Source organism: Mercenaria mercenaria, chromosome 14, assembly GCF_021730395.1.
Source record: "Mercenaria mercenaria strain notata chromosome 14, MADL_Memer_1, whole genome shotgun sequence".
Taxonomy (NCBI): domain Eukaryota; kingdom Metazoa; phylum Mollusca; class Bivalvia; order Venerida; family Veneridae; genus Mercenaria; species Mercenaria mercenaria.
Genome location: NC_069374.1, coordinates 53,753,664 through 53,781,505, shown reverse-complemented (window position 1 = coordinate 53,781,505; position 27,842 = coordinate 53,753,664). Strand labels below are relative to the sequence as shown.

Genomic DNA, 27,842 nt, shown 5'->3' with positions numbered 1-27,842 from the left:
TGATCGGGATTCCTCTGGCGGGGACACACTGTCCTGTGACTTTGGAACATGGTGGGGTAAGAGTGAGGTTAGGTGCGCACCATAAATCGAGTTAAACTTCCCAGTGGTGGTTTTGCCACTGAAAGTTCAAGGCGTTCCCCACAGTTTTCTTTTTTTGTTCGTTTTGACATGTCTTTTTCCGTACGTGTGTTTTTCAGTGTGTGTTAGACTTTTGCATGTCCGCATGCTGTGGGTTGCTTTGAAGGCTGCGTTTTGGGAACGTGACTTTACATGCTGGATATTCATTTTATTTTTGTATGCTTTTCATTAACTTTCTTATTTTTGTTTTGACATTTCTTTTGATGATTCTAAGTAAGTTATTTGCTTTTGATATTATGTCAGAAATGTGTTTTTTTTATCAAGTGTCACTTTACTTAGAGTGACGCCTACATATTTTGCAACTGATATACTTTCGAGAGTTATTCTATAACTGATTTGTTTTAACTTTCGAGTAATCCTCACACTTGTCTTGGTTGAACTTGATATCGGTAGATAGATAAAAAGAGAGATACAAGAAACAATTTTTATTTACGGACAGGAGTACAAACATTAGATATAAATAGCTATTGACCGACATAACAAATACTATAAACAAATGTTAATTCTAACACGATCCGATTCATTTTCCTATTAAACAAAGAAGGCAGAAAACAGTGAATTATTATACAACAAATCACTGTTCTGACGTCATAATTATTACGTCATGGTGTCAAACGGCATAGCGGCGCGCTGGAAAAGAAACCGATTGAAATGGGGCAAATATTTAACTAATGTCGTCAAGAATGTTCTTAAAAATTCTTGGTAACGTGTTAGAATTAAAATAATATATCTCATTTAGGGATTTGCTCTTGAATAAATCATTATTTGTCGTTCAGATGCGTATTATTATATAATTCCTTCGCATCTGAACTCCAAACAATGATTTATTCAACGACAAATCACTGGATGAGATATATTATTTCTTAATTAGTTCATCTATATGATTATTAAGCATAATAAACAACACATTATACATAATGCAGCTGCAGGACTTCAGGACGGTTGCTTGCATTTCCACTACTGTCCATGAACAAGTTCAATCAAATAGAAAATGTGGAAACTCCACAGGTCGCTCAACCGAGCCTGCAACATTTTCGTTTTTGTCTAGTTGGGCAATCTCTGGTTTTCCTCATTTTCTATGACATATTAAAGTTGCGTTTCTTCTCCCATTTTAGTATCTGTTTATATTGGTATATTTTGAATGTGTCAAATTACTAAGAATTTAATTTCTTAATCATTTATGTCGTAGAACAATACTTATAGGCTAACAAAAGTTCATCCAAACTAAATTTAATAAATACATATTTCTTTTTGTCTCGGTTTAAGGGTGAAAACAAAATACACAAGAAAAGAAATCACACTCCACAACAGTCTTGATCAAAATAGCAAACTCCCTGTATAAATTGAGAAATGTGGATACCTTCGATAAATATGATAACACCTGGATAAACTGAGTAATGGAAAAATATTAGATCTGCATGTATGTTTATTGCTACAAATGAATAGGATTTTTCTTATATGATATATGCACTTTCCGTCTTCTATTTTTGAGATAATTAGCCAGTAAGTGAGTGACAATATTTCATGTTGTTATGGATAAATAGTGTTTAACTTGATTACTGTATTGTCATTTCTGAATACTTTATAGAAGAATGTATTTGCGCATATATGTCTTTTTCAAAATTTTCAACTGACGCTGTTCCATGTTTGAACAAAATTTTATTCCAAAAAGTTCCGGATTGATCTCCCATTTTTTATACCTTTAGTTAGACTCTGAATGATAATATAAGTCTAAAAAATCTCCAGTTAAAATTCTTAAAATGTAAAGTTCCTGTTAATTGCACCGACTCAGAGAGTACGGTACTGTCCGTTGCCAGTTTTACGGAATTTAGTTAGGCAAGGAAAATGGCTGCCCTCCACCGATTCCACAATCGGACAGGGGCTTTAGTTTCGTTAAGTAATGATAATAGGACTGCGCAACGGAATCACCCTACACAAGAATTCAATAATGGTGTTGTTCTTAGCTCAGTGCCACTGACAGATGAACAAGTTCTTGAAGTTAAAATTGATAAAAAGGTTTGTTATTGAACTTGAAGCTTCCAGGACATTCTGTCTAAATTGAGTCTTGAGCTTTCTTGTTATGATTCAAATCCAATACAACCTTTGCGGTCTTTCAGACACTTGGGGTGTGGAATATCAGCAGCCGGAATACCTGCCCCTCCCCACTATGTGCATGTGTAACATCTTCTGTGCTGTCGGCACAACAAATTTTATGTCAATCACTCAGTGCACAGGAGCCTGAAATTCTATCCAAAAGCAACGAAAAGTCTGTATATGAAAAAAGACCCCCCTTCTATATAATAAAAAACACCAGGAATGAAACGCATTCACACCCCACCCACCACGAGAAAACAAGAAAATTTCAAAGTAAGCAGTGCGAGTGTTCTCGGATGGCGTAATTATCTAAAGGCAACTAAAATATATGCGGAACTGTGCTTACTGGTTGCTTCACCGTATCAACTAACACGAAATCAACGATTTCAACAACATTTCGTTCATCGTCCAAACCATTGCGTGACGTCACACCTTCATGTATATTTCTGCGCCGGAGAGAATACAAAATAATTTCAAGAACCAGGTAAAAAATATCTGTATATGTTATGTTCTATTATTAATATTTCTTTCAATAAATATTACATCTTTGAATTTCTTTAACCATTAAATAATAAAAGAATTAGGCATATCATGTTTGAAAAAACCCATTATGGGAACTAACTCTAGCATTGACAAAAAAGGGGAAGTAACTCAACCATTGACGGAAGCAGCACATAACAGAAAAAAGAATATCATGGCTGTTCAGCTACGCTTAGTGATACGGAATGAGTTTTCTGATATCAAATATTAATTGTGTTGTAAATGACAAATGACATTGTATACACGATGCTGTACTGTTCAGTTCTAAATTGTGTACGGATCGGACCGGATACTGGCATTTACACAAAAACATTATTAACTCCGGTGCAGAAATATACATGAAGGTGTGACGTCACGCAATGGTTTGGACGATGAACGAAATGTTGTTGAAATCGTTGATTTCGTGTTAGTTAATACGGTGAAACAACCAGTAAGCACAGTCCCGCATATATTTTAGTTGCCTTTAGATAATTACGCCATCCGAGAACACTCGCACTGCTTACTTTGAAATTTTCTTGTTTTCTCGTGGTGGGTGGGGTGTGAATACGTTTCATTCCTGTAGTTTTTTATTATATAGAAGGGGGGTCTTTTGCATATACAGACTTTTTGTTGCTTTTGGATAGAATTTCAGGCTCCTGTGCTCAGTGCCATATATGGAAGGAATTCTGCAATTTTCAAGAAAACTCAGATGCTATTTCTACTACAGCATACATACTGATGGTTCAGTAAAAGGTGTCCAAAGTGGTACATAAGGTACTGGTACATAAATGGACTGGTACATAAAGTGACACATTCTTCATTGTACCTAAAACTATTCAGCTCAGAGATGTTTATATTCTCGATATTGACATTATGGATAAAATCCCGTTTTCCGGTATTAACCACTAATAAACGCCCTTTCTGGTTTTCACGGTGTGGGGGTTATCGGCCATTATGCTACATGGCGGTAGTGTTTAGATTATCATTTTTTGAAGTTTTAAACAAAGAAAATGAATAAAAAAGTATTGCAGATTATCATTAAATATTGTTGTAATTAAGTTATAGCAAAAATATCCTCAAAGTTTACTTTATTTTTGAAATTTTATCTTTTATTCTACACTGCCGCTTCCGTGGCTTGATACCGAAGGTGTGAAATTATTTGCATTTTTCAAGATAAAAAGATTATTTTTGCAAAAAAAATGTTGCCGAAGTCGTAGAATAGTATTTCTATTGTGAGAAAGTAAGATCTTTCAAAAATTCTTATCTTCTGGCAAAAATAATCGCTAATATTGTACACGGTTTTATATCGGTTAATCTCGCCAACCCCCCTGACCCTATGTACGGAAATACCGGAAAACTGGATTTATCAATAATGTTGATATGGTCAATGCTGTTATGGATCTCTGCGCTGAAACGAATCCCGTACTGAAACCTAACCAGGAATTGTGCCAGAAGTCTGTCACACTATAATTTCATCAAATGAAATGCAATGAACTCACCTTTTATTTTAAAATGTTTCTAATTAATTTTTCTTTTGATCTGGTATAAAATAATCCATGCAACATAATTTGAACACAAGTTATACACACAAGTTTCAAATTGGTACCCCTGTCTGCAATATTGTGTCGGCCATTGCATTTGTCACCTGATCAGGGTACTCTTCATTTGAAAACCAATAGGCGGTATAGAATTGTTATTTATTGACCTTTTCTGAGAACTTAAACTTTCTAGGATATGTTTTTTTATGAATTTTATCGAAATTGGTTATGTTTATAATGAAAATAAATGCATTAATAAGTGAAATTTTGATCTTGATTTTCAAAAATAACCACGTGCTTTGAACTGTTGCATGATGTCATCCGTTTCTCACGAGAGAAGTGTGCGAGATGTTGTGGTTTGATACTGGTTAGTTAACCAAATGGGGTTTCGCCATAACTTAATGGACGCGACCATCAGAAAATAAAAATAGCATCAGTTAAGTTATGGTAGCCAGAACTATCTTGATCATACATGTGATAAGTTCAGAATCCCAAAACTGGAGGTTTGCCATTTTTCAGCTGGAGTTGGGGTCTCAAAACTGGAGGTTTTTTATCGACATAAATTATAAATCAAGCGCGCAGACACAGAACTTCGAGACAAAATCCAACATTTTAGGCCACACAATAACGCATAAGTCTACACCAGAAGAAACAATCCTCATAACATTGATTTGAATTTTGACAGAGTTATGCCACTTTTTAACTTACATTTTTGGGTTAAAGTTTTATATAATGTCCAATATATCTGTTACATTCAGACTATTGACTATTATGCCCCATTACTGGCAAAGCTTTAATTCAGAGTCAGTCACTGAGAAAAGTCGAGCATGCTGTCTTACAGAAGCTCCTTGTTCTAACTTTAAACTTTCTTAACAGATTGTAGAAACAAAGTCTCAATTTAGGTCTGAAATGGTGGCGAACATGCATTAACATTCTACTCGAGGGCTAAAAAACCGAAGCTCTGAACACAACTCATAAATTATGTAAATTCCTTACCCCACCCACTTTCGTATAAAAATACTGGTCATAAATGATTTTGACATGAAAAACAGAAAACAGAAATGCATCAACACGTATTTACCCTTACCAAAATATTGTAGATTGGTGTTATCAAATAAATGAGTGTGTGTTTCCATCCAATTTTCAATGAAATTAGTCCGATTTTAGTAGAAAATTAATTTGGTAAACACTGGAAGAAAATGGCGTAACTGCATAAAGGGGAAATAACATTCATATTCTAAAAATAGTAATTGGTTGGTTTTTCCAACAATTATTTATGTGATTTTATTACCGAACGCCGAACAAAACTTTTCTTTGAATAATCAAAAATTCATTTCAGCTGGGAATTATTTCTTATGACTGGGAGTATTTTGCTTCAAACTGGTAAAAAATGGAGTCTACTGTAATTGGCATTGAGAATGGGCCGATATTCGGTCCCGTGAGACAGGTGGGAAAGGCCATTGTCTAATCCCTTATCAAAACAAACAATCATGTTATCAAAATTCACCTGTGAAAAACAACTCTTTCCTCCAGCTACATGTGTGTCAAACATGTATAATACACAACAGTCGGTGACACTTTGATTTACTGTGTAAACATGTTTGGCACTCCTCGGTAATTATCAACCCAGTCATAATACTTGTTTTTTGGGTTTTTTTTTTTTTTTTTTTTTGAAAAGCGGGAGAATTATGGTTTTGGTCGGGAGACGGGAGGCAAGGTGAAAAAATCGGGATTTTGACCCTCCCGCGCGGGAGATCACATGTATGATCTTGATTGTTGCATTCTTTAATTTGTTTAGCAGGCTGGTAACATTGCCCGATTGGGCTTTCGGCATAAAAAGTAATATGTCTTAAAAAATAATGAAGATACAGTACAGCTAACGCGGAACCTTCATTTGAACACCCGTCGCCGCGATTCCAATTCGCGTGTTCGTTTTTACTGTCCACCGCGACGGGTGTCATATCGGATATTTCGGGTGTTCAGGAATGGTCATTGCCGGAGGCAGCTAACGCCGCGCGTTGCGATGGACGGACGCAATGGTCCGTGGTGGTCGGCCGCGAGGAAACCTGGTGTTCATTCAATACTTTTTGAAAGAATTATTCATCTCATAATTTATAAATATAAATGCTTAAATTGTCTATGCATATACAAACTAATTATTTAGAATGTATACCTCGTCCGTATACTCGTAATCAGTCGCGATGTTATGATATGTAATAGTAATTATCACATTGTTTTGTATTTTCTGTAAAATCTAAATAGAGTTGCATATTCTTTGTTTTGTTCTAACAGTTTTATTTCTATTTTCAGGTCACTGCAAGCGTATAAATCTTTGATCCTATTGTTCATTTCTAAATCGATTGTTGAGTTAATTTTATGCTATTTGCACCTCATCTAACAAATACCTTACAAATTATGTTTTACTAACAGCTGTTTCTTACTCTGTTTTATTTATTACGGTACCTAATACGCTCTTTTGTTTCGCTTGTTTGTCATTTTTCAGTTATTTAGAAATTATTGGTAAGTTTCTTTACACTGTTCTATGATTGCTACTCATCAAATAATTATTGTTATTTGTTCGTAATATGTTTAATAATATAATTACTATCATATTTGTTGACAATTTATTTGTTGACAATCTGTGATAAGATGAATATATTTAATAGTATTTCAAAACTTTTTACTCGAGTCTTTGATTTATTATTTTCATTACTTATTAGATGAATATTTCATACACACTTTTATGATATATGAGACTTAGGTACATACCTTTCGTTTTCGGAATTCCGCATATTGTTGTAATATTTACATGTACTTTTTCTGTAAACAATAGAAACAGTTGCATTTTTTCTAATTACAGGTAAACGTAAGCAAGCGGCGAATTTGGTGTTTGAGAAGAAGACGAATATGAATCTTTTGTTCAAATACAAATAGACATAGTCTGTTATTTTACACCCTCTTGCTCATTTATTAACTAAACAGTCATAAATGCCATATGGTGACCGAAAAAAGACTCTCTTTATGTGGTCTCAGTGTGGTTTGTTTACAGAGCACAAAAAGCAGATTCAGAGCCTGCATTTGCAAAATAGAACCATAGCAAAAATAAAACCTTTTAAGTACACTGAACTCCAACATGTAAACTAATAAAAACTCGAGGGGTAATGAAATGTGCAGCATCCTCCACCAACCATCACCACCCCATCAAAACCTATTTTGCAAATGCGGGCTCTGAATCTGCTTTTTGTGCTCTGTGCTTCCAAGAAATCTACTCTTACCTATTATCTTTATTAACTATTACAAAACCTGTCATTTAATAACATTTAACATGAGTAGTTACACTGTAAGAAGATTCAAACATCTGTAAAATATCCATTATATAAAAACAAAATACAAAAAACTAACGATACTAATAAATTGATGATAATTAATATTCATACATTCATATCATTACAAATGACCTTTGCTACTTGATGAAACATAAATATCAATCTGAGTGAGAAGTCTTTTGGATGTCACGTAAGCACCAAAAATTTCAAAGGAAGACCGGTACAAGCTAGTAGTATATGTAGCTGCATTAGGCAATATTTCTAAATCATAGTTGTATATCTTTGACGTTACTTATCTCTGACGTTATATGTATCCGACGTTATTTGTCTCTGATGCTATATATCTCCGACGTAATAATGTATCTTCGACGTTATGCTTTTTCGACGCAATTATGGCCTGTCGGCGCTGTTACTAGTCGTGGTGCATCCAGTTGTCGTTCCGTCGTTTTTCGTGTTCCTGTCATTACTTGTTCTGGCCTTGCCATATATAGCTCATAATTTTAATGGTAATAAAATTAATTCTGTGTCCAGATTTCTCCGTTTTTTTCTCAGTTCGTCATTTGTGTCTCATCTCCCAGTTCGTCAGAGGCCTACATACTTGTAGTACTAATACTGCGTAATAAAAATGTGCCAAATATGGTAAGGACAGAACAATGACGGGTACACGTTAGGTAAATGTGTATTAAAAGAAAAATGTTAAAAACTCCCTTGTGCAAAATATTGCAGGAAAACTAATAAGACACTAGTCTTGCATAGTCTTTGCCTGAAATAGACAAAAAAAAAAACAACATTCAGAATGTGTGCTCAGTACTTTCGGAGACCACTATACTTTTCACCAAACATAGCATTTTACATTAATTCCGTAATAAAATAAATTACTGAAATTTTATCAGCTTGTAAGTCACACAAATATATTAAAATGATTATTGATCATTGAACCTTAAGCACTGGACCTTTAGTTGTAAAAACATTCAAAGAGAACCTATGTACACTGTTTCTGTTCAGATTCACTTGGAAAAATTGTGCACTTTTAAAAACTATCATGCAGACGTTTTCGAACCAAACAGAACGTTGTTACTGGCAATAAAAAGCAATAAAAATTCGTTACAAAACAGAACGTTTTTTAATTGTAAAATAACTTTTAGTCGTTAATGCAAATAAATTCATTAGAAAAAGAAACCTAGCAACTTACCTCTATTATAATCTTTTAATTTTATGCCAAATTCATAACAAAGATAAACCGTTAAGTGCTAAACAATTTAACTGTTAGGTATTGTTAGTATAAAAACACTAGATTGGAACGAAAATAAATATAACAAAGTGCAAAAGTATACGTTTCTTGACAACGGCTGTACCTGCAAAATAAATAAATCATGTGGGGAAGTTGACAGTTACTTGCGGAGAACAGGTTTGTACTGGTACAGAATCCAGGAACACTGGTTAGGTTAACTGCCCGCCGTTACATGACTGAAATACTGTTGAAAAACGGCGTTAAACCCAAAACAAAACAAAAAAAAAAAAAAAATAAAATCAGTATGTAATAATACCGAAACAATTGCTCAAATCCCGAAGCTAATATGAGTTAAAAAATAAAAACATGTTCATAACATTAGGAGTTCTAAAGTTCTCTGAGATTCGCTTTTGAGATAGTACATCTTACTTGGTACCGTCGGATCGGCGGATTAATTATTTCTTACATGCATATGGTGGTCTTGCTGCCTCTAGATTTTAGTTAACAGTTGAGAAAACAGAAAACAAAATTATATTCACTCAGAAAAAAAACAAAAAAACTTCTGTCGGCTATGTTATTTTGTTTTTAACACTTACGATTATGTGCGAGCTCTTTCTATTTAAAATACGCCGATAACGTGTCAAAATTTGACATGTGTTCAGGCAATTATATGAAAAAATCTTGTGAATGTAATCAACGTGTCACAATTTGATACAATGTGTGTGTAAAACATCCCTTCACACAATTGTTTACAATTTGGATATAATTTATTGAAAAAGATATAATCGTCAATGGCAATAAACTAAAATCAAAACATTAAAATTATCGGGCGTAGATAACAAGGCCTGATAAAGGTAGACAAGTAAATTGAATAAATGATATACATTGTGTATTTATAATAAATACATTATAGATGATAAATTTAACAATTAAATGCTTCTATATACTGTTAAAAAATTAATGTTAAAATAAAACGTTGACTGCGATGGTCCCTCGCACGTGAACACTGCGAATCCTCGCGGCCGTCCACCGCGAACCGCTGTGTTCCTGACCGCGAGGGCCGACGGGTGTCCGGCCATCGCAACTGAACACCCGAAAAAATTTTAACGCGCGAGGGTCGAAGGGTTTTTGAAGGTGCCGCGCTAGCTGTGCTGTATTTCTTTCAAACTTGGTCCATTTATTAAACATAACATGTGATGCATATTAAGATAGAAATAACTTTGTTGTCTTCAGTTTTGTAAGAATTATTTCCCTTTTTCAGATTTTTATGATGCATAATTTTTGAAGTCCAAAAAAATATGTTTTAATGCAATGTTTAAAACAGAAAAGGGCTCTATGGCTTTCTGTTGCTCCAAACTTTTGCGCCAATACCTTATTCTATATATTTAGGGTTAATACTTTGTTTCTAGTGCAGATATATGAACATTTTTTTCACAACTTACATTTTTCTATAATGACTTAATGTAAGTGAGAGCACAGTAAAATATATACATTGATGTACTAGTGCAATAATTTAGAGCATTAGAAAGCAATTGAACCCTTTTTTGTTTTAAGCTTAACATAGAACATATTTATTTTTGGACTTCAAAAATTATGCGTCATTAAAATATGAAAACGGGATTTAATTCTACCAAAACTAAAGGCAACTAAGTTATTTTTATCTTTATTATCCCCCGACGAAAGTCGGAGGGATATAGTTTTGGCGTTGTCCGTCCGTCCGGAGCCATATCTAGGAAATGGTTGGGAACATTTATTTAAAACTTCATATACATGTTCACAACTATGAGTTCTTGCGGCCCGTCAAGTTTCAGTCAAATTGCCCAAGTAACACCAGAGTTACGGCCTTTAGAAGTTTTTAGTATTAACTATATAGGGTACTATAAATATGGCAATTTCTGCATCATAACTTTTGATATATTTGACTTAGAACTATGAAACTTAAACAGAATTTAGGTCACCATAATGTGGTTGTGTACACACAATTTCATTCGGATTTATTTTGTAAATTAAGAGTTATTGCCCTTTAATTGTATAAAAATCCACATATTTGTACATAACAAACTTACCATTTGGTAGAATTTCATTAAATTTCTTTCATTCTTTTCCATGAACATTTATTGTAAACATGTGAAGTTGTGTACCTACACCTGGTCACCCCCTTACCTTGATCACACACCTCCCCACGACCCCCCCCCCCCCCCCCAAAAAAAAAAAAAAAAAAAAATTCCTTATTTTAGATTTTTTTCAAACAAACTTCATATACATGTTCACCACTATAAGGTTATGGGGCCCATCAAGTTTCAGACAGATTGCCCAAGTAACACCAGAGTTATGGCCCTTAGAAGTTTCTAGTGTTAACTATATAGGGTACTATAGATCTATAGATATGGCAATTTCTGCATCGTAACTTTTGATATATTTGACCTAGAACTATGAAACTTTAACAGAATTTAGAGCACTATAATGTGGTTGTGCACAGACAATTTTGTATGGATTTCTTTTGTAACTTCAGAGTTATTGCCCTTTAATTGTCTAAAAATCCACATATTTGTACATAACAAACTTACCATTTGGCAGAATTTCATTAAATTTCTTTCATTCTTTTATGTGAACATTTATTATAAACATGTGAAGTTGCGCACCCACACCTGGTCACCCACTTGCCTTGGTCACACCCCCTCCCCCTCCCAACCCCCCTCCCCTCCACCAAAAAAAAAATTTGTTTTCATTTCTTATTTTAGATTTTTTTCAAACCTTCCAAGTTGTACCATTCCCCCACCTCACTTCTCCACCCAGTCATGCCCACCACTGATCATGCATCCCCTGCCCCCTCCCCCCACCACCAACTTCACCCTTTTACCCTTTTTTTTTATGTTTAATTTTCAATCAATATTTATAATCAGCATGTGTTTTATTTTGTTTCCTCTCCCGTTCCCCTGCACCCCCACCCCCTAAAAGAATAAATATTTTTAATATATGTATAACTATATATACATATATATATTTCCATTCTTTTTTTTTTTTTTTTTTAAATGTTCAAACCTTCAACATGTTAAGTTGTGACTGCACAAACCTTGCCCTCAGCCATGTTCAAGATATCTTACCTGTGTTCTCTTAAGGACAACTGTCCTTTTAAGTTCAAATGTACATGTTAAACAGCAACACCTGTTGCTAAACCACTCGAAGACAATATTTCGTTCCAGTTAAACTTCAAGCTCACATTTCAATTAACTGCATTTAATTTTAAAAGCTAAGCTTATTACAGTAAGCATATCCCATTCAAAATAAATTCTTTAGTCAGGGTCAAAGTATCATACATTTATTATATACTCTTTAATTAAACATTTGTTTTCTGTTAAATTGATTTTGACTAATGAAATTATTTGCTTCTTATTAACATCCTTTCACTTTTTGCCGGATATATCTTTTTGCCATTCCTCACCACAAACCCTTTTGGCGGGGGATACCAATTCATCGAATTTGCTTGTTTGTATCATATATTCTGCTTAATAAATGGACCAAAATTGAAGGAAATATCTTCATTATTTTTCAAGAAATGTTAGTTTTTATGTCGAAAGCCTGATATCAATTGAAATATATTTCTTTCATGTCATGTTTATGATAGCATTTATGGCAACCTTTATACTGAGCAAAAAAATCCAAATTGTACTTTTTCATTTTGGCAGTGGCTAGGGGTCCGATGACCGGACCTAGAGGTTCGGGACTTCGAGCCAACCTGTATAGGGCAGGTTGGAGGTCAGGTAATCAATATGAATTCTGAGAATTGTATTACAAAGAGCAGTTAAAAACGGGGGATGATTTTAAATATTTCTCGTATTTTTCTTTTTGTTTTAAATACATGGTAAGTCACTAAAATAAAAAAAGTTTATAATTCTTTAATCCCGGGGAAAATACAATCGCAAATTCGATAAGTATTAATAGCGATTTGTACACTGTAATCGGAAGCTTTTGTTTTTCTTGTTTTCCTCGGACTGATTCATAAAAATGATAAACTTGCTGTTTTCTTCAGTACTGAAGACATTGATTTTGCTCATGCATTGTAGAATTCCTTTAACTGCTTGAATAAATAAATAACGGCGATTATTGGAAATTGCTGTGAAAATTTCATATTCAATATACATGTACCTCAGACCCAAGTGAGAGCTAATTATATATTTACAAAAATAAACGTAAGAAACGCAACTTTTTGACAACTTATCATAACTTTTACCAGCAATTACCTTATACACTAGTAAATACTAATACACTTTATAATATATGTATATTGATTACCGGACCTATTATTAATTATGTGTCAAATTTGCAATCATGTTTTTCCTGGGTTTAAAGAATTATAGATACTTTTGTTTCCCGTAACTTACCATGTATTTAAAACAATGAGAAAAGTATGAAAACAAATAAAAAAAATGAAATCATCTCCTGTTTTTAAAGATAAAATGTACTCTCCTAGCTCTATGTATATGCAGTTCCCAGTATTCATATTGATTACTGGACCTGTAGCTTGCCCTGTACGCAGACACCAGAACAGTGTGTCATTTTTTCTGAAAGGAACATTTTTCAAAAATGCTATTATTATTCTATAAATATGCTATTATGATTCCCTCAGATTTAGCTTTGTTGTGTTTAAACATACAAGATTTTATTGAACAAATTATTGTAGGTGAATTCTTGGAGTGGGTCTATAGAGATTGGAGTAACTACATGCGACCCTGACAATCTTAACTTCCCTATCAGTGCCACAGGATTTCGGGATGGAACTTGGGTTATGTCGGGGAGCTCGGTACTGAAGGATGGACACTCAATGATAGAAGAATATGGGTGCGACCTTGACCAATTGTCCGAGGGTGATGTTGTTGGTGTTATGAGGTCCTCGAATGGAGAACTTCATTTTTTCGTAAATGGTATAGATCAGGGCACTGCTGCTACAGATATCCCAGCTGGTGTTTATGCTGTTATTGACATGTATGGCAAATGTGCCCAGGTATCCATTATAGAATCTACAGATAACAGAGTCAGTGGTAAGTGAATAAAACTGAATCAGTTCTCTAATTGGACAGGTATTGCAAGTGATTAGTCTGTCAGAGTTGTGTATGTCATTTAACCTTTTCCTGCTAAAGTTTTTAAATGGACAAGTCCATCATTCAAGTTGTGCAGCACCACATATTATTCAAAGGGGAGTAACCGTGTTACTGAAAATTCATTGACTGAATAGCAAACAGTACAGACCATGCAGTCTGATCTTGGTCTGCACTGGGTGCAAAGGCAAAATCACTTGCCGCCAGCAGGCGGAAGGTTAAAAACACCAAAGCTACAAAACTATGACTATAAAAGGGCAGTTTAAGTAAAATTAAGTCATTTCAGTACTACTTGTTACGATGATATTTTGACTTGCAAACAGTAGTTTCATTCTTACTGTATTGAAAAAAAATCTACTATAAAGTCAAAATGGTCAAAAATAACTTTGATATATGCCTGAAAGACTTATTGATTAGAAATACATTTAAATCACAAGTCAAGTTTGAAAGTTACTACTCCAGAAATAAAATCCATTTCATCAAAAGCTACACATTACCAACACTTAAGCTTCACCTGAGAAGAACTAAGTTTGTTTTGTCTAAATTACTGCTCCAGCGGTAAATAATATGCACTTACGCATGTATATAACACGAGGATATTATGATTATGTTATACTGTCTTTTATCTATAGTTGCAGCACCAAATTCAACCCCAAGTGAGGTAGCCCATCAGCTTGCCAATGAATTTCTTGCCCAGTTGTCCAGCCAGATTGTCAATGACCTGACACGTACAACAGAAGCTCTTACACTAGCTGGAGATGCCTTGCATTCTAATGAGCGTCTCACGTTTCACGAGCGATGTGGCAGTCTTGTGAAGCTGAGCAATGGCAGAAGAACGGGAGAGAGGCGGAGACCTCTAGATGAGTTTAATAATGGAGTTGTCATGACAAATAGACCTCTAAAAGATGATGAATTATTTGAGGTACAGTTTGATTGAAATCTAAACAAATCGTTTTTGAGTTATAAAGAAAATGAGATTCAATCAAGTCATTGCGAACCATTTGTCTAGTTACCATAAATAGCATTCTTTTTGCAAACCATTTGTTCTAGTTACTGTAAATAGCATTCTTTTTGCAAACTGTTTGATCTAGTTACCATAAATAGCATTCTTTTTACAAACCATTTGTTCTAGTTACCCTAAAAAGCATTCTTCTTGCAAGCCATTTGTTCTAGTTACTGTAAATGTCATTCTTTTTGCAAACCATTTGTTCTAGTTACCGTAAATAGCATTCTTTTTGCAAACCATTTATTCTAGTTACCGTAAATAGCATTCTTTTTGCAAACCATTTGTTCTAGTTACCATAAAAAGCATTCTTCTTGTAAGCAATTTCTTCCTTGCTTTTTTGTTGAGGATTGTATTATAGTAAATTTTAGCAGAGTTTAGAAATTGGATTAATTACTAGATGTTTGCATTCTTTTGCAAGAAAACTTTTGTTTAATTTCGTTGAAGTGTCAATGCAGGTTTTACTGTTAGAGTAGATGGAAATGGTAATACTGGTGCTTTAGTGCCATACAGTGCCATCTGAGAAAGTTTGTTCTGGCTTTGAATGTTGAATGACTATGTTATTTCAGATCCGTCTTGATCGGTTGGTAGACAAATGGTCAGGCTCAATAGAGGTTGGAATCACGACACACAATCCCAGTGCAATAGACTTTCCTGCTACCATGACCAATATGAGATCTGGTAAGTCCCTTTTAAGTAGAAGGCATAATAAAAGTGGCACTTACCATCTGAACATATTTTAGTTCTTTAACATTTTCATCTGAAGCACATCCAGACTCAGATTCAATATAATTCAAGGGATTCTGATGGAACTTTACACAGTTTTCAAGCTAGGTTAGAATGTGTGGAGCACCCAGGGTCAGGTGTGTACCTTCAAGGTTACATGTAAGGGCAGTAACCCATTTTGGCAGCATGTGTCTTCCCTAAACAAATTTCCTACTGATTAAGTACTTTTTAGCTCATCTGATTTTTTGAAAAAAAATGATGAGTTATTGTCATCACTTGAGCGGTTGTCGGTGTTGGCGTCGGCGTCGGCGTCTGCGTCTGCGTCGGCGTTGCTTGGTTAAGTTTTATGTTTAGGTCAGCTTTTCTCCTAAACTATCAAAGCTATTGCTTTGAAACTTGGAATACTTGTTCACCATCATAAGCTGACCCTGTATAGCAAGAAACATAACTCCATCTTGCATTTTGCAAGATTTATGGCCCCTTTTGTACATAGAAAATATCAGATTTCTTGGTTAAGTTTTATGTTTAGGTCAACTTTTCTCCTAAACTATCAAAGCTATTGCTTTGAAACTTGGAATACTTGTTCACCATCATAAGCAGACCCTGTACATCAAGAAACATAACTCCATCTTGCTTTTTGCAAGAATTATTGCCCCTTTTGGACTTAGAAAATCAGTTTTCTTGGTTAAATTATATGTTTAGGTCAACTTTTATCCTAAACTATCAAAGCTATTGGTTTAAAACTTGCAACAGTTTTTCACCATCATAAGTGGACCCTGTACAGCAAGAAACATAACTCCATCCTGCTTTTTGCAAGAATGATGGCCCCTTTTGGACTTAGAAAATATCAGATTTCTTGGTTAAGTTTTATGTTTAGGTCAACTTTTTCTCTTAAACCATCAAAACTATTGCTTTAAAACTTGCAACTGTTGTTCACCATCATAAGCTGACCCTGTAAAGCAAGCAACATAACTCCATCCTGCTTTTTGCAATAATTATTGCCCCTTTTGGACTTAGAAAAATCATTTTCTTGGTTGAATATTATGTTTAAGTCAACTTTTCTCATAAACTATCAAAGCTATTGCTTTAAAACTTGCAACAGTTTTTCACCATCATAAGTGGACACTGTACATCAAGAAACATGACTCTATCCTGCTTTTTGCAAGAATGATGGCCCTTTTTAGACTTAGAAAATCATGGGTAGGACAATATTTCTATTATACAAAAAAAATCAGATGAGCGTCAGCACCCGCAAGGCGGTGCTCTTGTTTTACCCATGTTTTAACCCAATAGGCAATTTTATCAATAGAAATCAGCATGAGAGAGCTCATTGTCTCGTGTTATTTTGCGATTTATATAAAAATACAACCAAGCTTTTTATGTTACTGAACTTTTGTTAGCTGGAGGCACAACTATGTTGCATCTTACCAAGACCCACTTTATAAGATTTACACCTTAGTGTTGAATCCAGTTATATAAACTGAAGAATTAATCAGAAATACTTTACATATGGGAAATTGTTTTATTTTGTTGGCAGAAATTTCAAATGTTCAACATAAAATGAATTGGAATATTTTCGTATTAATTCAGATTTAATTTTGTGGATTGACACAACATTAGTCCCCCACGAATTTAAATGATTTCAGAATATGTGAGTTTGAGAATTCATTTACAGGAACTATAATGATGAGTGGCTGTGGTATATTGACCAATGGTAAAGGTACAAGGAGAGAATATGGACAGTATAATCTAGATGCTCTAGCGGTAACTTTTTTTTTTTTTTTTTTGAGAACCTTTCCTATTTGAATTCTGTTGACTTTGCTGTACTTCATATCACAGTAAAAAAAATCAGCTTAACGGTAAATACTAATTGATCTACAATTTTCAGTAATAACTCAACAAATAATCAAGGCCTTCGAGTGGTTTATTGTCTAATTTATAATGGTTCAAGAGTTCATATGTACAAGAATTGAACCACAAGGAGGTTTAATATCTAAGCATCTGAACGATGAATCGTGGTAAATTAGACGACAAACCACATGAAGGTCTTGATTGTTTTCATTCTTACAAATTAATTGATTTTTTTTTAGTAAAAAGTATGCTTTGCTGCATTTATTCGAGTAGTAAATAACCAGACGTCTTACGGCAATTTGACGTCATAATGCTCTCTTAACTGTCCACGCGTCAACCGTTGTTTGTCGCAAAATATACAGAGCTTGACCTTCTACTTTGTTTAAATGGCAGTCAGATCGAGCCGTGTTAGAATTACAGATAATTGTTTCAAAATTTTAATGATTTTCTTGAGACATGCCCCTTTAAGAGTGTTTGGGTTATTTTCTTTTATAGGAAGGAGACAGGATAGGGTTGATTCGGAAAAGTAACGGAAGTCTTCATTACTTTATCAATGGTGTAGACCAAGGTATGGCTTCTAATACATGTCCACCAACTGTGTGGGGTGTGGTTGACTTGTACGGTATGGCAGTGAAAGTGACCATTCTTGATCGGAATGATCCAAACTATCATCACATGGTAAACAGTCGGCGGCCAGAGCGACAGAGGGTACCTAGACAGTTTACCGATCCATTTGATGAAGATAACAGTGCAGGTTAGGATAAATTTAAATGATTTTAGCTCGTCATTGAGTCTCTTGAAGCAGATTTTAACCACTCTGAAAACAGGTTTCTTTGTTGAGAAAACGGCACTGATGGCATATGTGGCACAGTAAGATTCAAATTCAATGACTTGTTAGCAGCAGGCACCTAAATGACTGCAGCACCATTGCTGTCAAACATGTTTTTACATTATAGACTAAAAGTTTGAATCATCACTTGGAAAAAATGTTTAAGTACTTTATTCACTGGTTCTGCTCAATATTTAACGAGTCCCGGTACTGAGCATTGTTTTATAAGTGTAGATCACTGTGTTTGACATGCACTTACAGATTATTGTGCACTGTTTATAGATAGCTGTATATGACATAGACTATTTATAGATTACTGTGTTTGACACGCACTTACAGATTACTGTGCACTGTTTATAGATAGCTGTATATGACATAGACTATTTATAGATTACTGTGTTTGACACGCACTTACAGATTACTGTGCACTGTTTATAGATAGCTGTATATGACATAGACTATTTATAGATTACTGTGTTTGACATGTACTGTGTTTGACATGTGCTATTTAAATATATTGCTATCTTTGATATGTACTATTTTTGGACTACTGTGTTAAACATGTACTATTTATTGATAAGTATATGTTTGTTTGACCTGTATCATTTATATATTACTTTTTTGACGTGTATTATTTATAGATTACTACATGCATGTTTAACATGTACTATTTATAGATTTCTGTGTTTGCACTTTCAGATGATGAGGTAGAGAGGTTATGTTTCCATACACGTTGTGGTACACATGCTAGTGTTGTGAACAGTGGGAGGACTGCTCATAGACCAAAGTATGTGCCATAGCTGCATTTTGTTTAATACTTATATTGATCAGATTACTGTAGAGACCGGATACAGTTCCAAAATTTTGCAAAGCAAATGGACACAAAAGTGGTGGTCATTCATCTTTGATGGTGCCAACATGTATATGATATTGCTTAAAATTTCATCTTTAGAGAAGATATTTAGGCTTTTCATGAACACCCTTAAGTTCAACAGAAGAGGCTAAATTTTCTGATCATGTACAGATAAGTGGTCATGAGAATTTCATGCTTTGCTTTTGATAGAATTTCACTTTATATACATGTATCTTATCTTATGGTCTTTAGCAAGAGGGATATTTTGATGAAACTTAACTTCTTTCTGTAAAACCTTTGAAATTTTATCTTTGAGCTTTGGAATTGCTAAAGTACATGTTTGTTTTCAGTGCTCTGGATGATTTCAACAACGGAGTAGTACTGACGAACAGACATGTCAGACCTAATGAAATATTTGAAGTGTGTATTGATAAAATGGTTGACAAGTGGGCGGGGTCAATAGAGATCGGGCTGACATTGCATTCTCCAGAGAACCTTGAGTTTCCATCGACAATGACAAATATAAGATCGGGAACCTGGATGATGACTGGAAATGGGGTGATGTATAATGGTACCACAGTGATGGATGATTATGGACAGAATTTAGACAGGCTAAAGGTAACTGAAAAGCTTTCTTTACTTACAGCATGCCCAATCAGCTCAGTCAGTAGGTCACATGATTGTAAAGAGGTTGAAAGTATCACTGAGATAAATGTTTTCTATGGCGATTTGACAAAAGATGGCGTTTTGGAAGTCTTTTGGTTTTTACCACTGGTATGATTGCTAGAAAGTTGTTAATTATTATTATTATTATACAACACTTACATAGCACTTTTTTCATACAAAATATGTACGTTCAAAAGTGCTTTACAAAAACATAAAGAACACATACATACATATACATACATGTACATGTATTGGTAAAAGATTAAAGGGAACAGTAATTAAAACATGATCATCCATAAAATATATTCAACGTTAAATTACATTATGAGAGCAATCCCTTTCTCAACACGAAACAAACCTGTCATGGTTTGTTTTGGGTTTAACGCCATTTTCAACAGTATTTCAAATTTTGTTATTTTATATAACATGTGTGAAAGAGATGCATTTTCAAAGATTTTTTAAATGCTGACAATCACTTTCTGACAAAAATCTGTACTGGTAGATACATTATTGACTTTGTTGAAAAATAGATTTTATGTTGAAAAATAGCATTTATGTTGAAATTAGATTGTATATTGGAAAATAGGATTTCTATTGAAAAATAAAGTTTATGTAGAAAAATAGTATTCATGCTGGAAACGGACATTGAACCAGTATCAAACAAGAAAAATTTACTTACAAAGGAAACACAGTTTACCTAGCTCAGAATCAGTTCGTAATTAGAATTGGAATTTTAAGACATTACTGTAGGTTGGCTATTTTGGCTTGGACTTTATTTAAGGATTGCATGGTTAGCAGTCTCATATTTGGTGTTAAGAAGACATAGGTGTTTATGTTTTAAGTAGGGATGGGAACGAATACTGAAATCAATATTCGAATATTCGGTTTGCCATATTCGAATATATTCGAATATTCGGTTTGCTTTAATGGAAGCTTTCAATTCTTATTATACCCCCACCAAACATGTTTGAGGGGGGTATATAGGAGTCAGTTTTGTCGCGTTCGTCGCGTCGCGTCCCGTCGCGTCCCGATATCTATTATCTCAGTTATTACCAAATGGATTTGATTCAAACTTAAAATACATGTTCCACCTTATCACCCACATCATGTGACACAAGGTGCATAACTCTTGACACCAAGTTTTCATGAATTATGTCCCCTTTTACTTAGAATTTAAGGCCATACCAAATTGATATGTCGTTCGTCGGAACTACCGCATCAATAATTTCATTCCCGAGAAAAAAAATAAAAATCACCCGCCCGCACGTACATAAAAATCTCCGAAAAAAAATTTTTTTTCCCGATTACGCGGTCCGGAATAATAACGGCAAAGCAGGTTTTATCGCAGTTTTAATGCGTCAAAGTGATATTGATCGGATTTCATGCATCCGTAATACATGTTACTGATGACCAAAACTCAAAAAGTCAGGAATTATGGTGTTGTTCATCATTTGTTTTAAATCTGGAGTGTCTGTGCTAGTGCCACACATGGCCTTCGATGTGTCGGTAGGTAATGAAGTAGGCACGTTCTACTTTTGTTCAATACAGTGAAAGGAACGAAACACGACTTGTAAGACGTGCACGGGGATGCAGTTAAAAATATTTGGAAATATTGTTCAGATATAGTTTTCAAACCATTTGTTATCAGTTGTTTAGTTCAGTATGTTATATCTAGAGCCCAAAGCTGAGGCCGACTACTATCTTAAAAAAATGTTTGTTCACAGATCCTGACCGACATTGTCAAGGCCAAATCTTTTTGAACATAACTTCTTTAGTACAGCAGTCAGATATTCTATCGAAACGCATTTAGTCAATTTAAAAATTGTTAAGCTTTTCAAATAAGTAGTGTAGATATAAAATATGTCCTTTTGTAACCCCAATTTTGCCTGTTTGTCTATTACTTGACTGTGAATTGATAGAACGAAAAAAAAACTGGAAAAAACAGACCTCCCCAACTCTAAATTTCTAGTTCAGTCAAAGCAAAACAAACAACACTTTAAGGGTGGCCATATAACACTTTAAGGGTGGCCATATTGGGAGCATTCTTTGTCAGTCTTGTTATCATTTTTGCCTGAAATGAATCTCCACCACAAAAACATAAGCTAGCCTGATCTGTTAAGAAATTATTCCAAAGGGATTCGAGCAATGTCGAAGCATCTGTATGACCAACTCTGTTTGGTCTCACTGGTCAAGTGGTTTGTTACTTCCCTTAACCTCTATGGGTTGGAGTTCCACTAGGGGCACAAAGTTGTTCATGTGCCGAAGCCATCTAACTGTGCTTCAGAAGAAATGTTATTCCACACATGTGCCTGTTTTGTCTTAAATATTCCTCATGCTGTGCCATTAAATAGGCAGGCCTTCAGATTAATGTAGAAAAATCAAAATTAAAAATAAGACACTCATCCCTTAGAAATTATAACTAAAAAAAAAAAAAAGTGATTCAGTGAGGTTTGGCAAGAATATATTTGCAAAATCATTTATGTAGTCTTTAAAACATAATAGAAAAGCTATATACTGTGTTACCGACACTGTAAATGTTTGATTTCTGTGTTATTTCTAAAGAAATGTTAACTTCATGTATAATCATAACCGCCTCCTCAAGGGTCCAAGCTGGGAAAAAAAAATAAAAAAAGCCCGCTCGCTCCATGTAAAATCTACCCGCCTCTGAAAAAATCAAAATTGAGAAAAAAAAAATAAAATAAAAATTTCGCTGGCCCGCTCCAATTTTTTTTGAAAATTTTCCGAAGAACTATTAATCAGTTTGGTATGGCCTAAGGTTAATTTTGATGTATTTTCACTATATCTGAGTTATTACTAAATGGATTTGATTCAAACTTAAAATAGATGTTCCACCTCATCACCCACATCATGTGACATAAGGTGCATAACTCTGACACCATTTTTTTATGAATTATGCCCCTTTTTACTTAGAATTTAAGGTTGATTTTGATGTATTTTCACTTTATCTCAGTTACTACTGAATGGATTTGATTCAAACTTAAAATAGATGTTCCACCTCATCACCCACATCATGTGACACAAGGTGCATAACTCTGACACCAAGTTTTCATGAATTATGTCCCCTTTTACTTAGAATTTAAGGTTTAAATTTTTGTTGTATTTTCACTATATCTCAGTTATTACTTAATGGATTTGATTCAAACTTAAAATAGTTGTTCAGCCTCATCACCCAGATGATGTGACATAAGGTGCTTAACTCTGACATAAATTTTTTATGAATTATGTCCCCTTTTACTTTAAATTTAAGGTTGATTTTGATGTATTTTCACTATATCTCAGTTATTACAAAATGGATTTGATTCAAACTTAAAATAGATGTTCCACCTCATCACCCACATCATGTGACACAAGGTGCATAACTCTGACACCAATTTTCATGAATTATGCCCCTTTTTATAGAATTTAAGGTTAATTTTGATGTATTTTCACTATATCTCAATTACTACTGAATGGATTTGATTCAGACTTAAAATAGATGTCCCCCCTCATCACCCACATCATGTGACACAAGGTGCATAACTCTGACACTATTTTTCTTGAATTGTGTCCCCTTTTACCTAGAATTTAAGGTTAATTTTGATGTATTTTCACTATATCTCATTCTAATTGGCTTAGAGCCAAAGGGAAGTAACCTTTTTTTAACCTTTGTACTGAGTTTCTTCCCCTTAAATTCCAGGAATTAGTCTATTTTTAGAAATCCTATTTTTAGATTTTCAATATTTTAGGTATTTTTCTAACTTTTTAGCTCACCTGTCACAAAGTCACAAGGTGAGCTTTTGTGATCGCGCAGTGTCCGTCGTCCGTGCGTCCGTCCGTCCGTAAACTTTTGCTTGTGACCACTCTAGAGGTCACATTTTTCATGGGATCTTAATGAAAGTTGGTCAGAATGTTCATCTTGATGATATCTAGGTCAAGTTCGAAACTGGGTCACGTGCCTTCAAAAACTAGGTCAGTAGGTCTAAAAATAGAAAAACCTTGTGACCTCTCTAGAGGCCATATATTTCACAAGATCTTCATGAAAATTGGTCAGATTGTTCATCTTGATGATATCTAGGTCAAGTTCGAAACTGGGTCACGTGCCTTCAAAAACTAGGTCAGTAGGTCTAAAAATAGAAAAACCTTGTGACCTCTCTAGAGGCCATATATTTCATGAGATCTTCATGAAAATTAGTCAGAACGTTCACCTTGATGATATCTAGGTCAAGTTCGAAACTGGGTCACGTGCCCTCAAAAACTAGGTCAGTAGGTCAAATAATAAAAAAACCTTGTGACCTCTCTAAGTTGGTCTGAATGTTCGTCTTGATGATATCTAGGTCAAGTTCGAAACTGGGTCACGTGCGGTCAAAAACTAGGTCAGTAGGTCTAAAAAAAGAAAAACCTTGTGACCTCTCTAGAGGCCATATATTTCATGAGATATTCATGAAAATTGGTCAGAATGTTCACCTTGATGATATCTAGGTCAAGTTCCAAAGTGGGTCACGTGCCATCAAAAACTAGGTCAGTAGGTCAAATAATAGAAAAACCTTGTGACCTCTCTAGAGGCCATATTTTTTACGGGATCTGTATGAAAGTTGGTCTGAATGTTCATCTTGATGATATCTAGGTCAAGTTCGAAAGTGGGTCACTTGTTTTCAAAAACTAGGTCAGTAGGTCAAATAATAGAAAAACCTTGTGACCTCTCTAAAGGCCATATTTTCATGGGATCTGTATGAAAATTGTCTGATGTTCATCTTGATGATATCTAGGTCAAGTTCGAAACAGGGTCTGTGCGGTCAAAAACTAGGTCAGTAGGTCTAAAAATAGAAAAACCTTGTGACCTCTCTAGAGGCCATACTTGTGAATGGATCTCCATAAAAATTGGTCAGAATGTTCACCTTGATGATATCTAGGTCAAATTTGAAACTGGGTCACGTGCCTTAAAAAACTAGGTCAGTAGGTCAAATAATAAAAAAACCTTGTGACCTCTCTAGAGGCCATACTTTTTATGGGATCTGTATGAAAATTGGTCTGAATGTTCATCTTGATGATATCTAGGTCAAGTTCGAAACTGGGTCAACTGCGGTCAAAAACTAGGTCAGTAGGTCTAAAATTATTAAAATCTTTTGACTTCTCTAGAGACCATATTTTTCAATGGATCTTCATGAAAATTGATCTGAATGTTCACCTTGATGATATCTAGATCAGTTTCGAAACTGGGTCACTTGCGGTCAAAAACTAGGCCAGTAGGTATAAGAATAGAAAAACCTTGTGACCTCTCTAGAGGCCATATTTTTCATGAGATCTTCATGAAAATTATTGAGAATGTTCATCTTGATGATATCTTGGTAAAGTTCAAAACAGGGTCATGTACCTTCGAAAACTAGGTCAATAGGTCAAATAATAGAAAAACCTTGTGACCTCTCTAGAGACCATATTTTTCAATGGATCTTCATGAAAATTGGTCAGAATTTTTATCTTGATAATATCTAGGTCAAGTTCAAAACTGAGTCACATGAGCTCGAAAACAAGGTCACTATGTCAAATAATAGAAAAAACGACGTCATACTCAAAACTGGGTCATGTGGGAAGAGGTGAGCGATTCAGGACCATCATGGTCCTCTTGTTTATTATAAGTCCTATGTAAAAAGTAAAAACATTTTAAGATTCCTTATGGTTTCCATTCTTCTGTGACAAGACCGTATGGTGGGGGTATGAGTCACTCCTGTGACAGTTCTAGTTAAGTGATTGGCATAAACACAACGTATTCATTTGTTTACAGCGTGGATCATCGTACGTAATAAGGCCAAAAAATGTTTGCTTCGGGTAACCCGATCCTACTTAGCAAAACCCGCCGATCCTAGCATTTTATTTCACAATTCTGTCAATATAATCATGAACATATTTAACTAATTCAGTGTTTTAGCTTCAAAATAATACAAAAAATCAAAACGATTATAATTTAGACCGTCGCAATTTTATCTAAAAATAGCAGGTCGCCCTATTTAAACACGTGACGCGCTGTTGTATTACCGCCGCCATTTTGAAAATTTTTAATCGTCGTGTAAAAAGCAAGTAAGGCAAACTTAAACCTCCTTCAACATGAACTTATGCATCAGTCATATGTTATCTTGATTTTATTATAAAAGTTAATTCGAATATGGCCGATTGCGGATGAAAACCGATTCTGCGGATGGTCTAAAACGTCGTACAAAATATTGTAAAAAGATCGGCAATATCTACAAGTTTGGTATTGTTTTCGAAAAAAAAAATTCTACAACGTGTTACATAAAACAGGCCCCAAATTAAAATGAACAAACGATATAAGATATCACATTTACGCCTAATACAAATGTTAATCCGTTAGCGATGCCCCCAGGTAATTATGTTTTGCAATTTTCTTTTTAAATTGGAATTTTTTTGACATGCTCTGACCAATTGAGCCTGTTGCAAATGTTAATCCGTAACGATGGCCCCTGCCAATTATGCATTGCTATTTTCTTGTTAATTTGGACATCTTTTGATACTTTTTTAAAACAAACATGACATGTTTTATTCTGTGAATTTGCATGTCATTTTGCCCAAAATCAATGATACTTATTTTGAAAAAAAATTTAATACAATAATTTACGAATATTCAAATTTGATTTTCATATTCAAATATTCGACCGATTTCCGAATATTCGAATATTCGTTCCCATCCCTAGTTTTAAGACATGATACAGATTATTATTCACAAATATTTTGAATTCACTATTGGTGTTTTCCATAGATATTAGTGAAGGTAAAGCCATCACGAATTCTACCAAACCTACAATATATAATTGTTTCTACAATCTGAAAAGGCGGAAAGTAGAAATTATATGCAGTCTCTATGAAAGGTGTGACTTGTTTTAAAAAGAATAGGCTTATCTCTGTTGGGAAAGCTTGTAAATGTTGATTGGTATGTTAGTAAAATTTTGTAAAATCTGATGTTAAAACCAGAATGTTTTAAATGACAGCATGATTGTATTTTATATGTGATAGGCCCGGTGATAGATTTGGTGTTGAAAGGAAGGAGACAGGCACTGTACATTTCTTTGTGAATGGTATAGACAGGGAGCCGCGGCCAGTAATGTCCCAGAAAATGTTTATGGTGTGTAGCCCTGTATGGACAGGTGCTCAGGCTACTATTATTGACCAGCCCGGTAAGTTTGCTTTATTACTGTAAAATCAGACATTTTGGGGACATTATTACATTTTCTCTGACTTTGCATTTTTGTATTTATTTTCACCCAAATTAATCCTTGTGAAATTTCTTTCATTATTTGAAAAGGTTTTTTAAACTTTCTACACCTTTAACTTCAATAATTATAGAAGTAACATCTATTTGTACTTAATTTTTCACCATTTCGGACATGGCTTATAGTTTGGGGTATAAATCAGATTTTTGACATAAAATCTACTAAAACAACTATTTTTATTTTTTCGCAATTTTTTCTAGGGCAAGTTGTCAATTTTCCATAGTCTTTAATCCATTTGTTCTAATTTATGTATGAACAGCCTTTCATGTATATTTTCTTAACCTGGTGGCAGCAAGTGATTCTGCCTTTGCGGCCCGTGCCAACCAAGATCAGGCTTGCACTCCATGCAGGCTGATCATGGTCTGCGCTGTTGACTGTTCAGTCAGTAAATTTTCAGTGAAAACACTCTTTGAGTATTAAGTGGTGCTGCCAAATTGAATGATGGACCAGTTTCCCTTTTAGAAATTTAGCAGGGTAAAGGTTATTATTCAGCTTCTTATTTTTTAACTTCCAGATTCATTGAGCATCAGGTTTTGGACTTGTCAAGTTAACAGACACCGACTTGCTGTTGTTTCATCAGATTTCCGGCAGCAACTCGGCGATTATTAATGGCGGCCGCATGCTGTACGTCCCAGCGCCACGGAGAGTTTAATGATGCTATTGTGATGAGTAACCGTTCCCCTGAGAGATAA

The 27,842-nt window shown here is 34.5% G+C and overlaps 1 protein-coding gene across 1 annotated transcript; it reads left to right on the top strand.

The window, feature by feature from the left end:
- The first annotated feature begins 1,977 nt into the window (after positions 1–1,977).
- Positions 1,978–27,842, top strand: LOC128548190 (neuralized-like protein 4). Its single transcript, XM_053522632.1, has 10 exons — positions 1,978–2,154; positions 13,528–13,885; positions 14,575–14,864; positions 15,515–15,626; positions 17,347–17,435; positions 18,018–18,276; positions 19,051–19,138; positions 19,555–19,822; positions 26,869–26,936; positions 27,731–27,842. The coding sequence occupies exons 1-10, from the start codon at positions 1,984–1,986 to the stop codon at positions 27,840–27,842; spliced, it is 1,815 nt and encodes a 604-aa protein (XP_053378607.1). The 5' UTR covers positions 1,978–1,983.